General features: G+C 40.9%; 2 protein-coding genes across 2 annotated transcripts; both read right to left on the bottom strand.

Annotated features, from left to right (window-relative positions):
* Positions 1 to 5,464: 5,464 nt before the first annotated feature.
* map2k2b (mitogen-activated protein kinase kinase 2b) lies at positions 5,465 to 7,938 on the bottom strand. Its single transcript, XM_061083621.1, is given in 10 exon segments — positions 5,465 to 5,553; positions 5,556 to 5,576; positions 5,814 to 5,855; positions 6,151 to 6,242; positions 7,380 to 7,455; positions 7,458 to 7,506; positions 7,596 to 7,616; positions 7,618 to 7,679; positions 7,682 to 7,743; positions 7,850 to 7,938. Coding segments are annotated over 10 exon segments (603 nt in total).
* A 953-nt stretch (positions 7,939 to 8,891) lies between these two features.
* LOC133017513 (organic cation/carnitine transporter 2-like) lies at positions 8,892 to 16,060 on the bottom strand. The gene is made up of 10 exons (XM_061083620.1): positions 15,704 to 16,060; positions 14,500 to 14,603; positions 13,766 to 13,920; positions 13,311 to 13,482; positions 12,493 to 12,634; positions 12,246 to 12,340; positions 11,609 to 11,823; positions 11,343 to 11,525; positions 10,430 to 10,565; positions 8,892 to 8,970 (listed from the first exon to the last, which is right to left on the bottom strand). Exons 1-10 carry the CDS (start codon positions 16,058 to 16,060, stop codon positions 8,892 to 8,894), a joined length of 1,638 nt encoding a protein of 545 aa, XP_060939603.1.
* Between the last annotated feature and the right edge of the window lie 789 nt (positions 16,061 to 16,849).

The following is a 16,849-nucleotide window of genomic DNA, read 5'->3' as shown; positions in this document are numbered from 1 at the left end:
GGGTGACCTTGCTATAAACAAAATACACATTATTGCAATGAAAAACGACATACATATCACAACAGGCTCAAATATCCCCTTATATTAATGACTTCACTCTTTTATCCTGTAGTTTATTAAGTCCAATGTTACTTTAAACATTACACACACACACACACACACGACGAACATTACAGGTAGCTTAGAGAATGTTAATTACAGTGTCTTATGTTTATTGACATTATTACAACAAATAGTTAATATTAAATGATATGATTGACTAACTACTATGACTAAAACCAAGTTCTCTTGTTTATACCAATGTTTAAGGCTAAAATAACATATGTAGTTACAAACTGTTTTGAGCTCATCCGAGCTATATATCTAGCCATTACAATGCCCTACATTTGGGCAATGACAATATAAGAAATCTCTCCATATGTTGTTACATATTAAGAATTTGTGCAATCGTTTTGGTTAAGTGTTTGGGAACAGGGAAAATAAAGCATCTGAAGTCCCTGACGTGTTGAGTATAAAATGAGCAGGCAAAAGACAATATCCTCTTCTCTCTCTCAAACTGGAATCAAAAGACTGAGTTTCCAGCATGAGTTCACAGAGGTGGCATGGCCGCTGTTATTTCTTGAGTTGTATATCGGGTGGTTATGTAAACAGGGCTGCAGTTAATGTCAGTGTTTGTTTTGAGACCTTCTAGAGAAAACCTCAACTGGTTTGAGGGGGGAAACAACCTAAATAACATCTGTGCCGGCCTTTACGAGAAAACGCAGCCATCCACTGCACTTTGTGGTTCACAACACATGCACATATGGTTAGCAGCATGCGTTGCACACATGCAAGTCACACCTGTATGCCATCAACCTTTGTTCTCATGGTATAATATGTTATACCATGAGAACAAAGTAAAGTAAAACGCTGATTACAAAAAAATCTGAAAATGCATGCTTTGAATTGTACAGACGAAGGCGAATGGAGTCAGATGAGAAAAGATGCAGGAGCTTCATATGTTTTCCGCGGGTTGAGGCGCATTCAGTCGGTGTGAGCACATCAACCTCATTATGACAAAACTGGTCTCATGTCACCGCTTCACTTGTGACACTCCCACAGTACACCTGGGGAAAGCTGGCACATGAATTTGCCATGGAAGTGATCATATCGCAGCTCCACACGAAAACATCAAACAATGTTTGGTTTGTCGCCTTTAAAAAAGTAGGACAAGCGACATGGAGGCAAATCAACATCAAGGTTGAACCGTGAGGTGCAGGACTCAAGAGGAAAAGCTATATTTAGATTGCAACACCATTTTCCTAACCCCAAAGTGTGCACCCCATTCTCCACCCACTCTTTCCTGGGTTCTCTCTGCTTCTAGACGAGCACTAAAGCTTTGTAAATGGGTTACCCCCATGCAGCCACCCACGCATCAGGTACAGTATGAAAAACCTAGGGCATCCTGTTATGACTTTTGGTTTCCTGTTTCCTGTGAAAAATACAGCTCCCCCTCTCTCTCTTTCACACTCACACACACACAAACACACTCACATGCTCATCACACACCAAACAAGAGCAGGGCTGGGATCAGCCGTCCCAAATATATCGGTTTTAGTGTTTGCACTTAGAATCCTAGCTCGAGTATTTTTGGAATATGTTTGCGATAAACATCATGCATGCCTATGTAAATGATGAGGTGGCGTGTTTGCACCTTTTGAATGAGTATCACTCAAGTGTAGTGCTCCTGTGGTCAGCTTTGAGAAATCTAAAAAGCCGCAGCGTTGCGAGGAAGTGATTATGCTATAAGGTGACAGGAGCAGCTGTTTTCCCCCCGTTCTTCACAACATTTAATTTGTTTTTACTCCATGTATACATCTTCTCATCTCACATGCCAGGGAGGAAGATGCACAAGTGCCAAGGGACCACTGAAACAGCAATAACAGCGGTGTGTGCTCGTGTGTGAACCAGCAAACCCCCCCCATCCACACACACTATCACACACACGTTAGGCCCAAAATATAAAAATAACACTGTTTGTGACACACAACATGCGGCCTCTGCCACCCCCCCCCCCCCCCCCCCCCTGCTGAGATACCTGAGCATTCTTCTCTGCAGGGGTCAGACCCATCACTCATTGATAATGAGCAGGAATCTTTCTAGGTTCCTGCCGTGGCTCTAGTCTGCCGTGCTCAGTGACGCTGTGCACAGTTAATTGTCTTGGCACAAACTCAGAACCCCATTTCCTCCTCTTTTTATGTTGTGGCTTTCATTGATGCTGGATTTTTTTTTTTTTTTTTTTACATACTACACTTATTAGTGCATTTTTTCCGACCAAAGAATGTTTTGCATCAGTTTCAGAAGGCTGTTGTCATCTTGTTTACTCTTGATTAGTCTAAAAGCAGCAATGTTCAGTAGTGGTGTAATAATCAAAGCGTCATTTATTCTTTTTAACCAGGCTTCCACTTTTCTAAAGAGCCTCCACACATTGTATTTCACATTTTCTTTCTGCAGGAGAAAGCACAATGACACATCCTGCTTTTTCCTAATTTTTAGCTCATCATCCCCTCCCCCTTTCTTGCAGATTGGAATTCATTAGCAATCAAAGAGCCACTGACAAACGCCCAATCCTAATTACCCTCTCATTTGCATGTTTGCATATTAATGACTGCAGACATTGCTGTTTTTCTGCTGCAGTGGTACCCCCCCCCCCTCCCTCCCGTCAACGCTGCTCAGAGCCACTCTACATACTGCAACACTGTCTCTCTCAGAGCTCGAGGCCTCACACTTTCAGACTGAAGTTCAGAGACACTAAAGGGAAGACGTTGCATGATCACTCCAGACATTACACATAGCTCAAATAGAGTAAAAATAGTGCAACTGTTTGTAAATATTATGTCGATTCTATTTCCTTATTTCCGTGGATTTTATATTGCATGTTTATTTACTAATCTAGCACTTTTACTGATGTCTTTGACTGTCCTCTTTGCTGCTGCAACTCAGCCAATTTGCCTCTAATGGGACTAATTAAGGATTATCTTATCTTATCTTTCACTATTAACCCATTCACACACACTCACACTTATTCATACAATGCATCTATGTGCAACACTTTCTCCATCATACATAACTCGTACAAAGCCAGTATTTGGCGTTCACTATCTTGCCCAAGGACACTTAATAAAATGGTATGGGGGAGAAATAGATCGAACCACGGAATCTGTGGACGAGCCACACTACCCTCCTGAGCCACAGCCACAGCTACCCACATCTCATTTTATGTTATGCTATTTTATCTCATCTTATGTGACTGATGTATTTCATCAGTTACCTTAGTGGCAACGATGTACACAATTCACCACTCAGCCATGGTATATTATTTATCTTGAAATCCACAGAGCCATATGCCTAATATGCTGCCCCCATCTGGTGAAACAAGCGTGAGACAGAAGTAATACTCCAGCAAATGAGGAAATCATGTTGGCATACATACAATTTATTGACAATTAGGACTTAATGAAGACAAAATGGTGGACGGTTTTACCATAGAGCATCTATTGTAGTTAAAAAGAGGACATACACAAAATGAATAAATCGAAGGGAGTGAAATGCCCAAATCCTGACACAACGTAGAGGGCACTTGAATGGCAAATCCGTGGTCTGTTTGTTTTGTTAAAATACAAAGAAATTAGTCTGCTGTGAGCGACGGCAGTGAATCATAGCACAGCTTTCTAAGGAGATTGATAAATCAGTCTTGTAACAGAAGCTTCTTTTCAAGGTCTGAATCTCTGGTCTTTACAAAGGCAGCCTCGGCCTCAGCATCGCTTATCTGAAGCCATTGATACCAGAACAAGCTGAGGACGCCATTTTCAGTAACTAATAAACAACCCCAACACACAGAGAGGGAGGAGGGTGCATTTGAAGCTTTGTCGTGAGTGTCATACAGAAATGTTTTAAACACTATGCTGAAGAAATCTGTCACGTCAACAAATGGATTTAAACATTTCCTGGACTTACTCATCTCTTGCTAACACAGACACACATAACCTGGACTGTTCAGTAAAATTCTATGATTCTTACCCTTATGTTTGCATAGCACATACAAAAAAACGAATTTATAAATCTGATACTTAACCACGATTTTAATAACTGGGGCTGACACACTCGTACTGGAAGCCTCAGATCCATTCGAAGAAACAAGATGAGATAAAATAACACTGAAAAAGAGACACGGAAATTATGCAGGGCTATTGTATTTATCTATTTTATTATTATTATAAGAGATGAATCTTCCAGTTTTTATATAGTATATACATCTGTATGACTGCAGGGTTTTAACAGTTTACCTGAAGGAGGACTTGGCACATAAGACGTGTATGTGTACGATTTTAGGCAGCAGCTTCTCCGTGTTTTTACACAATGTGTGAAGGGCAAGTAGATTGTGTGTTCAGTCTGCAGTGCACGTGGGAGTGCTTGGTTGGTTCAGCCCCATAGTTTGACAAAGCCAGCCAGCAGAATCGTCCTCCTCCGCCTCAGAACGCTGATAAACGTGTGGTCCTGCAACAAAACAATCCCAGATAAAATAACCCTAACCCTTATACTGCACAATCAACATTCAAAGGTTTAAATGAACAAAGATTGTGGTGCTAACAATGAGTCTTCAGTGAGTATGAATTTAAAATCATGTTTATGAATCAGCCACAGCTACTTTAAAGGACACCTAAGCAATGTTGTAAGGCTACAATTCTCTCTCATCGCTCTGTGGACAGAGTCCTGGAAATCAGAGGTGAAAACACCATGTGGTAGTTTAAGAGGAAGCTGAAATACAGTAGAAAGCTGAATGAACATGTGATCCTATCACCAGCAGCAGAGAGGGACACCATCCTGATTTAGCCAGGATCACAGTTAATCCCAAATTGAATCAGACGACCATTATTCCTGTTCTTAGATTCTTACCTCATTTACTATGTGGACCAAGAGTTCAAAGATAGACATGACTCTACCATGACCTGGAATAGGATTCAAGAGTTTGATTATCAACATTTCAAACAAGACTGAAATGAAAACAAGGATTCTATTGATGTGTGTGAGTTTGTCTTGCTCACTGCTGATATTCATAGTTTTGTTTGCATTAGTGTATAATAAGATAAAACTAGGAATTGCTGTGTTTTTGTTACATTAGAAGGGGCTGTGTATATTTACATAGGGAGCAGATCCACTACCACCATGGGAGTCTACCATTTTTCTTCAGTAGACCAGAATGGACAGATCAAACACTGGCACTAGAGAGAACCTGTGATACCATTACTATTCATATTTTTGTTGTAATATGCAACTTCGCCACTAGATGTCCCTAAATCTTACACGTTTGACCTTTACACTCAGGCACTGTTTGAAATTAGGTTATTGATGTGACTTTCAATTGGTCAGAGTGATGGTGAAGAATGGAACAGAGTTCATGTTTTCATAGCATAAAACTTAGGGATCACGTCTCCACAAAGGAATTCGCCATTGAGTCTATGAGCTGCCCACTCACACCAAAGTCACACAACTTGATCTCACCACGTGAATCTGCAACATGTTGGAAGGCGTCACATCTGTTGGTAAAAAGTTAATGCTAGGAAAACTTCAACTGACTAGACTTTCATTACAACCAGCTACAGTATTTGACAATTATTTACATAAACAGGAAGTGGTCACTTAGATTTTTTCTGTCTTTGGTACGTGGTAAGTAATACAAATTTGAATAAGCTCAATATTGTGCATTACGCCTCAGACAGGAAACTGTTATGACACACAAAAATCCATAATCAACTTAATGAAAATGTTCACACCTCTATGCATGATTTGGTGTTTTTCTCTCAGGTAGGCAAGGCCTAAGGAAATAAATGATTCAGGTCAATAAGTGTAAATAAGCATAATGTGAAAACAAAGTCAGGAACAAGCATATAACCCTCCAGGCCAATGACGTGTGTGTCTGCATATAAAGTCCATGATTTAGTTTGAGCTCGATACAGTAAACAGTAAAGCAATACAGTAAACTGAAAGACTGATATGATTGAGAAAATATTCTTTAAGACTTCATGAAACTGCTTTATCTAAACAGAACACTTTAGGCAAGCCACTGTTTCGTTAATACCATCGTCACATCATATAATATGACAATAAAGCATGTACTCACAGCAATGCTGACTTTGCCCAGAATCTCTTCTGGGATCCTCTGTGCTTCTTTCAGCACCTGGTCCACAGATCCAGTATCCAGGACAACAAAGGGAAAAACAAGGAAAACGATGGGAAATCACAAAAAAAAACACAACATTTCAAAGGTGCATATCTTTACTGTGACTGTAATGTGCACTTACGGTCTGGTGAAGCTATTGAAAAGATACAGGGGGTCTCTAGCGCTGGAATGCACACACAGGGTTTTTCCTAACATATATAACACTCAGGCGCAGTGATTAAACCAAATGAATAGGAGAACTATGTAATGCTCAGGAGAAGGATGATAACATATTCACCCTGATATATGACAAATTTTCATCTCAAACTCAGTAGATATCGTTTTTGGATGAAGACAGTACCAGAAACGACATATTAATGCATATACGTGTTATATGTAGCGTTATTATGTTGCTGGGCTTGCGTGTGTTTGAACACATCTACTGTGAGTTTTTCAAAGTTAATCAGCTTTTAAAGTGTTTGGTAAATCCAGATTAACCTGCAGGAGCTTCTGGAAACTGCTCTAACGTGTTCTGCTGCCACAAAGGAAACATAGAAAATCTCCCTGTGTCTTAACTGCAGAAATAAACCAGGGTAAAAATATGCGTCATACAGCCAAGAGGGATGTCTGTCACAGATGGTGAAAAGTGTGAAAAAAATCAGAGAAAATAATTATGCAAGAGGAATGATGGTGAGGAATCGACTCAGTATGGCTACAGACTTCAGTTGACAAAAGCCAAGGATTAAAGGACATTACTTTGTGATTATATTTGTTTTACTCCTCTTGCTAATGTTTGTGTGTTCTGTGTAAAACTGTAACCTGTGTTGTGCCTTTAAATACATATTGTAATGATAGGAGTCCAATACACAAAAAGCCCTGACCAACCCCCTCCCAAATAACCAAATTATATTTTCTCCAAGATGTTACTGCTACCACAGCAAGTCTTGCAGCATTGAGACACTGAGACCTGACTTTTCACTTCTTAACAATATATCCCAACAATATATGTGCTGTTGTTACAAGATGATCAATATCATTCACTTCATATGTCAGTGGTCATAATATTTTGGCTCAATAGTACAAGAACAATTTGGAAAGATACAAACAAAATCAATTTAGGGATGAATGGATAAATACAGCAATACACACACAGACAGCCTTCTCCAGTTCTCTCACCACGTGCTCCATGCAGATCTCTCCATTGCTGTGAAAGGCTCCATAGAAGCCCACGGTGGAGGGAGAGTTGCACTCATATGCTCTCGGACAATCTGGTTCCTGAGAGCAGGTTGTATGTCTCGGTGAATGAGCTGAATAGAAAAGAGAGTTTAGAGAGAGGATATATTCAGAATTCATCAGTTTTATATTATGATTTATATCAGTAAGGTTTCTAGCTCACCTTTCTGGCCATGATTAATCCTTGATGGTCCTAGGCACTCCATGCTGACTACACCTCCATTGCCCTCATCTTTCAACTTGTTTCCTTCTTCTGCTGTTCATCTAACTCCAGCTCCTCCATTATTTTCCAAAGTGCCTCTAATTTAGCCCTAAAAATGGGAATAAATCCTCTTTCAGATTGAATTGACAATATGGCTGTTTAACATCTCATGAAGTACCTGATGTTGATAATTTGGTCAGTATAGGATAACTTGCTCTCATGCAACATCTGTGTTGTTGGAGCTGGTTAATCCATTACCAGTAGGAGAAATGTTTAAGGGAACTGGTCTCTTTTTAGGGCCCATGATTAACTATGGATTCACCGTAGCCTGGGGTGAAGTGACACTTAACTCAGGGTCACAAATATGAATTTACTAAGTCTATACAGAAGGTATTGTCATTTGTGATCTGCATTAGGATTTCACTGGGCTGGGAAGTTAACTAGCTGCAAATCACTGCATACTGGGATAGTGCGATGCTGCCTTGAGCTGAAGTCATCGTTAGCTAGGTTAGTGGTGTCACGTTACACGATGATACAGAAGCACCGTCATCGTTACGGTCACTGTCTCAATGTGGAGTCAATATTTTTCAACTGGATCTACACAGAACTGAGAACTGGCAGAACTACAGCCGCTAGCTAACTCCATCTGCTAGCTGACCACGTTCCACGCTAGCTGTTAGCAAGCCACTGTTTCAGTTCCCTTCCAGCGCCATTGTGCCACCCGGCTGTTTGAATCACAAACACCCGCTTGTAGGCGCTGTCGTCTCGGTCACTTGTCTCCTCGTCCGTCCGCCACCGGCTTTGTGGAGGCTGCGGACGGACACACAGACAGACAGACAGACGCCGGGTCCGCAGCTCAGCAGCGGGCAGAAGGCAACGGTGCTCCGGTGGAGGAAGACCCGCCCTTAGCTCACCTCTGATTGGTTAATTTTAGGCGTGAAGAGCGGTGATTGGTTTACATTTCCAACTGATATCAAGATAAGCCAATCATAGTCACGACAAGCTGGGCTTTGTTCCATCGAGCCGAAACCCTCGACACCGACCTGTTGAGGGATATAATCTCGCGATGTTTCAGAGGTGGACAGTCAGCTGTGCAGGAGCAGTAAACGAGATTATGTGATGACTCTATTACCGACAAAACTGTTCACTACTGAAGGTAAATAATAAACAATATGTGTTTTCTTACTATTTTAAAACATTTTGCTGATATCAGCAGTCCTGTAATAAATCCATCTTCATGAAAGTATAATGTTCAGTTTATGTTGAGATGGTGTGAGAGAGGCGATGATCCAACTTTACGATCATGTCGGAGGGTGCAGAGTGTGGTGCTGCTGAACTGTTAGTGTGAGACACAGCTACATATACTTGAATGAAGTGGAAAAATAATAGAAAGAACAATATTATACAAAAGTACAATACAGTGAAGCAGTATTGCAGCATTGTATTACAGGACTTGTATCAGGCTGCATTGTTTTTAGTTAGGTGTACCTAATAGATTAACATATTTGTAAACCTACACAGGGTTGCGTTTATGAATTAGGTTCCCATCAGGCAGCATATTATATGTCAGCGCCTAAATACCTGCACTGGACTCATTGCTGTCTTGTTTTTTTGTGTTTTCTCTGTTTTTTTGTGTGTCCATTAGTTTGGAGTATTTTTTTAATCTAACAGTTTCTTATCAATATGGCAAAAATAATCTAATGATTCAGCTCATTCTGTGGTGTTTGGAAAGAGAATGTTTCACCATCACCTAAGAAACACTATTTTTACAGGTTGTTGTTGGTTCATTTATGGGAAATTCAGTATCACCTCCCCACACGCTACAGCAACACCCAGCAGACATTACACATAATTAATAACGTTAACATCAATAACAACCGAAGATATCGAACAAACATGAAACAATGATATGCCATCCTGTTCAGTGCTGCTACAGAAGCAAGTACAAGGTTTTTGACCTGTTACATCTTATCGCCTTGAACCTGTGACCTTATTACACTACAGTGTCAGTTGAGTGGGTGAGTGGTGTTCTGTGCTCCTGATGCCAGTGATGGCCTCACAGTTTAAATAATAGAAGTTGGGAGTGAGAAGACTTGTGCATTTTAAAGAAAACAGATGGAACAGCAAAGCAGGATAGGTTTGACGTTACTTTCTGTACTGTCTGTGTCTCAGGAGATATAGAGCGGGTCGTCCTCTGACCAGAAATGGTTCAGTTTGATCCCAGTCTACCACAGTCTGCATGCTTAAATTTCTTTGCGCAAGATACTCAACCCCAAATTGCCCCTGATAGCTGTGCTGACATGATGTGTAATAGAGAAAGTGTGAATATATAATATATATATATATATTATAATATATATATATATATATATATATATTAAACTAAACAGTAATGTGCATGTTTGTTCAACCTTGTCTGAGGTTATCTGCTCTACAAAGAGCTCTTCTGGTTTTGAAGGCTTTTTCTTTCATCACTCTTTCCCTTCAGCAGGTGGCACTCTTGTCCATTTTTTTTACAGCCTTCAGTTGTATGCTCCTGGGCTGTTGCTGTTTCCTTTGGACAGCAGCAGTGGCAGCTTTAATTAAACAATAGAAATAGAGGCAGATGAATCAGAAACAAGATCTGGTGAGTACGCTATCATTCAGTTTAATCTAAAACATTTTGCACCCTTTGTGGTCAACATCTCTGGGACTGAAAAATGCTGCTGCAGACCTGCTCCTGATGCAAGAGGTCTACAAAGTCCAATTTAGGTGACAAGATTTCATTGTATCTGTTGGTCATATTTCACACATACCTTCTGATGGGCTGGACCTGGCTGATGAGGTCCGGAAGTTGGCGGTTTCTGGTGTCTGGCAGTAACACGCTAAAAACAGCAGCCATGATGCTGAATGTGCCGAAAACCAAGTATGGCAGGATCTTGCAGTAAACTCCTGCAATCAGAACATCAGGCGCTCTTTGTCATTGATCTGTTTATTTCAATGGGTTGCATCCATAAGCCCTTTGTCACTGCTGACATTTTAAACACGTCAAACATTGGTGTAATACACATTATTAACTGGTGCATTAGCACAGAGCCATCACTAATGGGATAAGTTTTTTCCAGTCCAAATATCTGCGTCATACGAAAGATACTCATGAATCTGATTCTTTTGGGGATTAACAGAAAGATACACTGCTCTGATGCTAAAAATTTAATTAAACCTCCGGATAGCAATTTTTCCACAGAAAGCTAAATGACAATGCACAATATGAAACAACTATGGAAAATATGTCAGGCTAAAGTAACATTTTAATAAAACTTATGGTTTGGACATTTTTGGATTTCTTGACCATGACAGATAAGATAACCCTGTGCCCCAAATGTACATGCAACAAAGCTAGGAGGAAACCAAATTCATAATGTTCTTTGTGAGATGATATACTGTATGTGTGTATATAAATTCTGTAGTGTCACACATAAAATCGTAATTCATGATTTGGCAAGAAGGACATTTTTAGATTCCGTTAAGTTGCAGTTGCTGTTACTCCATCTATGTATTTGTATATAAATGGTCTGCATTTATTACATTATTATTTATCTTTTTTTGTGGGTATTTACAGTTTAATTGGACTTCCCTCTGAATGTGTAACAAGTATTAGGTATACAGTATGTTCAACCATGTGTATCCCATCCTCTCTTACTTTGGTTTGAACTCAGAAACACTTACCTAAGTAAATCACATACGGAGAAAGGATGGTGCCTACTCGGGCACCCATGGAGACGACCCCTAGTCCCATGTTCCTGACGACAGTGGGGATCAGCTCAGGGAAGAACAAGTAGATAAAGCTGTAAGCAGCAGACACGCCTATCCGCCCCAGCAAGCCCAACACCTGAACCATGAGATGCATGTCTGGGAATAAAATAAGAAAGAAAACATTAAAAAAAGAGCCCAGATTGAATCAGTGTTGTACTTAGTGTGTATACAGTACAGACCATCAGGAACCAGCTTGATGATCAGAAGCATGATGCCACAAAACATCATTGAGGAGAAGAGGAAAATGGGTCTCGGAGCCCGGCTCACCAGCAGCCAAGTGGCTATGTATATCACAATGTCGATGGCTGCAGAGATGAAGCAGTTGAGGTAGACGTTTCCATTCATGTTACTAGTATTAAGAGCGAGGCCATAAAAGACCATGGACACAGTCATCCTGCAGAAATACATAATCCGAATGGAATTAATATGGAATGCAGTGTTTTAGTAATAACAACATCAACAAAAATATGAATATAATATCTTATATAACACAACCAAAATCCAGTGTTCTCATACTGATACCATTCATGCAAGTTCTTTTCAGAAGCTACAGCTTAAATAATATGACTTTGGAATTTTAAATTCTTTTCACATCTGTAAAAACTGATTACCACAGCAGTACAACAGTGCAAACTTATCAAATATCTTATCTTGGTAAGATACTTTATTTCAAAAAAATCTAATTAAAAGCACTGTGTCTTATGTAAATAATGATGCAAACACTGTCCAATGGCATTGGTCACAATATATTTTTTTAAACGTGTGTATCATACATGTGTAGTACAGAGATTTGAAATGAAGAAAGCTTCATATTACCATATGAAACAACCTAGAATTGTAATATTCCTCATGTTACGGGTGCGTATCAGGTCCATATATGTGAATGTCTGCTGGGCTTTGTCTTCAAGCTGCTGACGCAGATGTACAGTACATAAAAGGAATCATGTAGCACACAGTGTAATGTCCACTTGAGTACAGAAAAAGTACAGCCTGGTTACACGTTCAGATTGTATTTTAAACTAAAAACACAATGACTTTCACATTTGTGGAGGGAAATCAGCACCATTAGCTCTAAGCCCTCTCCAGCCTTGAATAAGACCTCAGGGACAGGGACTCGGTTCCTTTTTGCAGCATTGCGTATGACGAGCTCAGCCTCCTCCACCCGACCTTTCTGCAAAAGCCAACGTGGAGACTCAGGAATCAGCCTGAATGGAGAGACAAACAGGAGATCATTGAACATGCAATACAATTTGTGACTTTTCTTTATGATTTTTTCATACAGTATGGAATCGGACCATGTGAATGTGAATATACAGCATTCACACTGACAAAGACGGAAATCCGTATGTGGAAACAGCGACAGGAAGACACAGGAATGGGAGGCAGCTTTACTCCTCACTCCAAATGGTATATTTGCTACAGCTTATTTGCAAGCTCAGCCGGCCAAAGAGTTTTGTTTCACAGTGAACTCTCTCTTTAGTGAAAACTGATGCAGGTTACCACACATTTCACCCAAAGTCTGCCCTGTAGTTATTTGACGGTACTGACAACAATTCCATCTTCTTTGAATTTCATCAGCTAGTGTTGTGTTTGTGAACAGAGGTAAAGTTGGAGGAATTCTTGGTTATGAAGGATGTGAAAAAAAACGTACAGACTCTAAAGCACACTCCAGAAATCCAAAAATAAGATCAGAAGTCATCTCTTTTAGTTTTTTGCTGTATTTTTGCTGTTGTTCTGCATCTCTTTGCAGTCACTTGAGTCCCTACTGTGACCCTTTGGTGTCTGTCTGTGATTTTGCTTCGCTTCATTATCTTGGAGGATCCACTCAGAGATCTTCCCACGGTTTAATACATTCATTCGCCAACATTCCCTGAGACTTACCACCATGTCGGAACAAGCAGGAGGCCGGGAATGGCGGAAGCAACCAGCAGCATCCTCCAGCCTCGTATGAAGTAGGCAAAGAGCGGCAACAAAGCATAACCAAGGCCAAAACCCAGACTGTGGCCCAGAAAAGTAAAGCTCACCCTGGCAGAGTCTCTCAGCAGCTCGGCCCCTGACAAAGAGGAGGAGCAAGAGCATGGCATTGATGAGAGAAAACAAGAGGGTCAAGCCACAAAAAACAATCTTACTTCATCCTATTGGTTGGTATTTAATGGGAGCATGAAAAATAGTTAAAGCTGTGTTTGTATGTGATGCTCAACTTTGAACAGCCTCAGCAAACTTCAATGACTTTCTACTACTCGTCTAATGGTAGAGCAAAAACAAACCACTGCCACACTGCTCAAAGTTCCACTTTGGTCACAGGACGATTTTGAGACCAGTGGAAGTGCATGTACCCAGTATGAGCGACGTGATGTAATTGGATATCGTGCCAATTCCTTTCAGACAGTTGCAGATACAGAACATGACCCAGCTGACAGAGGTGGCCTGGATCAAGGCAGTGACTGGGGTGAAGACCAAGGTGAAGAAAAACACAGGCTTTCTGCCAAACCTGTAACACAATGCACAAAAACCACAGGGCAGCATGAATATACTTGGTGTAATGTCAGTAAAGTGGTACTGTTGGATTCTAAGAAAACCCCTTGCTGATTGTTTGGTTGGCTGTTACTGTGTAACTCTGCCATGCCCTGCTCCTATATGGTCCTATAATCGATCTACTAATGGAGTAATATCTGTCTGTGTGTATTTTGACTTTTTTTTAAACTCCTCCAATACGATTGACTTCAAACTTTGCCGGTGCATTGCTGAAAACCTGCAGAAGTACAGTGTCAACTGTGAAGTTCCAGAAAGAGCTTTTAACGTTGCTTTTATTAATGTTACTTGACTTGCAGAGAAATGTCAGAATGACACCATGAGGGCAGTGCAGCACCAAAATGTACCACATGTACATGTCAGGGCCTTAAGAAGCTCCTCTGCATTTTCTACGTGTCACCGGGCAACGATTGGAGTGGAGCAAAAAAATCATCCAGCAATAAAAAATACGACTGATCCCACACATACACAGACACACTACAGGGTGTATTGCTCAGGACCCAAGGAAGTGTGGGGTTAAGTTATTAAAAGGACTCACCGGTCTGAGAGGTGGCCACTAATAAAGGATCCAAACAGGGATCCAACAAAAAATAGGGACGTGGAAAAAGGGACCTTCCATGCATTGTCACACACCAGCTCCCACTTCAAATCAACAGGAGAGGACAGGTTTAATTCAGGTTACCTCAAGACAAATTTCATAGTAAGCACAAAATACATATTAATATATTCCTATTCTAATCTAATCCCAAAACCAACTAAGTCAAAACTACAAACAATTTAAAAACAATAGAAAGGTTCAGCTGTAACCAAACGTTTAAAGAAAACCTAAGAAGAGATAAAGTGTTTTTATTAAAATTAATATAAAGTGTTGAAAAAGTTAACGCAATAGTGCAACACAAGTCAACTCATCCTTCTCAATTGCTCAGAGCTGATTCACATTCATGCAATTTATAAACCAAAAGGCTTAAAATCTAAATTTCAATCATATGATTCATAATTAGACCCATTCTGCAAACACACACTCAGAGTGTTGAAGTTCTCCGGTATTAAATGTAAAGAAAATGCAGAGTGTTTGAAATTAATTTGCTGAGGTCTTTTACGGAAAACTAGAGGTAGGTAGGTTTTAACAAATGAAGAATCCACAAGAGGAAAATAAGGAAAAGGCTGGATCCTGGTTGAAAACTGCCGGAGGGAGGATCCTAACCCAGAGGAGCTAAGAACTTAAAATGCAGCCATACAGGTCCTACACTAAGTGACTGGAGGCAGGATTTGTATTCTGCGTTATGTAGGACTAGTTTTAAACAAGGAAATACATTAGTCATACCAGAAAGCTCACAAGATAAAATAAATAGTTTCAGGCGATGGACAGTAGGCTCTCTCTCTCTCTCTCTCTCTCTCTCTCTCTCTCTCTCTCTCTCTCTATCTCTCTCTCTCTCTCTCTCTCTCTCTCTCTCTCACACACACACACAGACACAAATACTTGATGCTGCTCAACGGTTAAAAAAAAATCATCGATGGCACAAAGTATTGCAGCGAGTGTGACCATGATAGATCTGAACCATGAACAGGGGTGAAATATAAAGGCCATCCCGGTGATTTTGCCACAAGTGGAGAAGAAAAAGTGCATTTAATATATACCTTGTTAAAAGATAACATAGTGTTCACTGGGGGCCCCCTGTCTGTGCTGGGCCCTTGGAATCGTCCCAACCGCCCCTGAACAGAACCCTCCACCACTCAGATACCTCAGACACGATGGTGGCAGCGTATATCTCAGTGCTGTAGACCCAGCCGTCCACACACTCCTCCGTGGCGTTGCCCAGCTCCACCGGCCCAGTCCAGTTGGCGTGCACTTTGTACCGCGAGCAGCTGTCCGGCCCGATCCAGCTGCTGCGCGCCTGGAAGGGCGGCTCGACGTGCGCGCCCTCGATCGTGGAGTTGCTCCACACTTTACAGTGGTGCTCGGGTGTATCCGAAACAAACACCACGATCACGGGCATGTATCCGCAAGGAATCGCACTCAATCCGAGCAGAACCATTATAAGAATTTGGAAAGACCCGTAGTTGCCCAGAAACGACGTGGTCTCGTCGAAGTCGCTCATTTTTGAATTCGGAATGTGTGGCTGCAGAAAAAGCTGCAGCAAACTGCGCAGGTAAATCCAGGTGATATGAGGCGAATGGCCTGCAGATCCAAGCTCACACGCTCACTTAACCGGTTGTCCTCCTTCCATCATGTCATTTCAAAATAATTGCTGTACTCATATACGTTTTTTGGGGGGTGTGATTGTTGTGATTGTGTGATTGTTCACATTGCTGCCACTCCACCCCTCTGGGATGTATGCACCACCCTGCCAGTCCCAGCTTCCTCTGTAATATAACTCACGTCCAACATTCTCGTGTCAAAGCACGAACAACAAGTTGCAACAAAGTGCTTTAAATCCTTCACTGACTCCTCCCCTGAGTCCTGAAATGTCCTGCTGCAGCTTCACGGTGCAAACAGGGACATGTGTCAAAATACAAAATATTTTCCCTCTCGCTTATATGTGGCAATGTCGTACAAAAAGCCAGCGAACTAATTACATGCCCCCTTGACAGTAAAGGTGTCAGTTGAGTGTAGAGTCCTCAGGGTGTGGCTATATGTTGTGACTGTATCATGCATATTATGACAATGATAAAGTGTTAGTTTCCTGTTTGGACTACTGTAAAATACATGGCGGCCTCCGTATAGAGTACCCGCTCCTGATGTAAATATAAGTATTTAAATATAAATGGCCCATTTTAGGTTCAAGAAAACAACAATTCGTATAGTTTAGATGAAACACACTAAGATTATCTTATATAAAATGTATACAAAAAGGACATTCCATTCACTCAAATCTTACATTGGACCC

This window comes from Limanda limanda, chromosome 13, assembly GCF_963576545.1.
Source record: "Limanda limanda chromosome 13, fLimLim1.1, whole genome shotgun sequence".
NCBI classification, from domain to species: Eukaryota; Metazoa; Chordata; class Actinopteri; order Pleuronectiformes; family Pleuronectidae; genus Limanda; species Limanda limanda.
The sequence above is the reverse complement of the archived record's forward strand: the minus strand, read 5'-3'. Positions and strand labels throughout refer to the sequence as shown.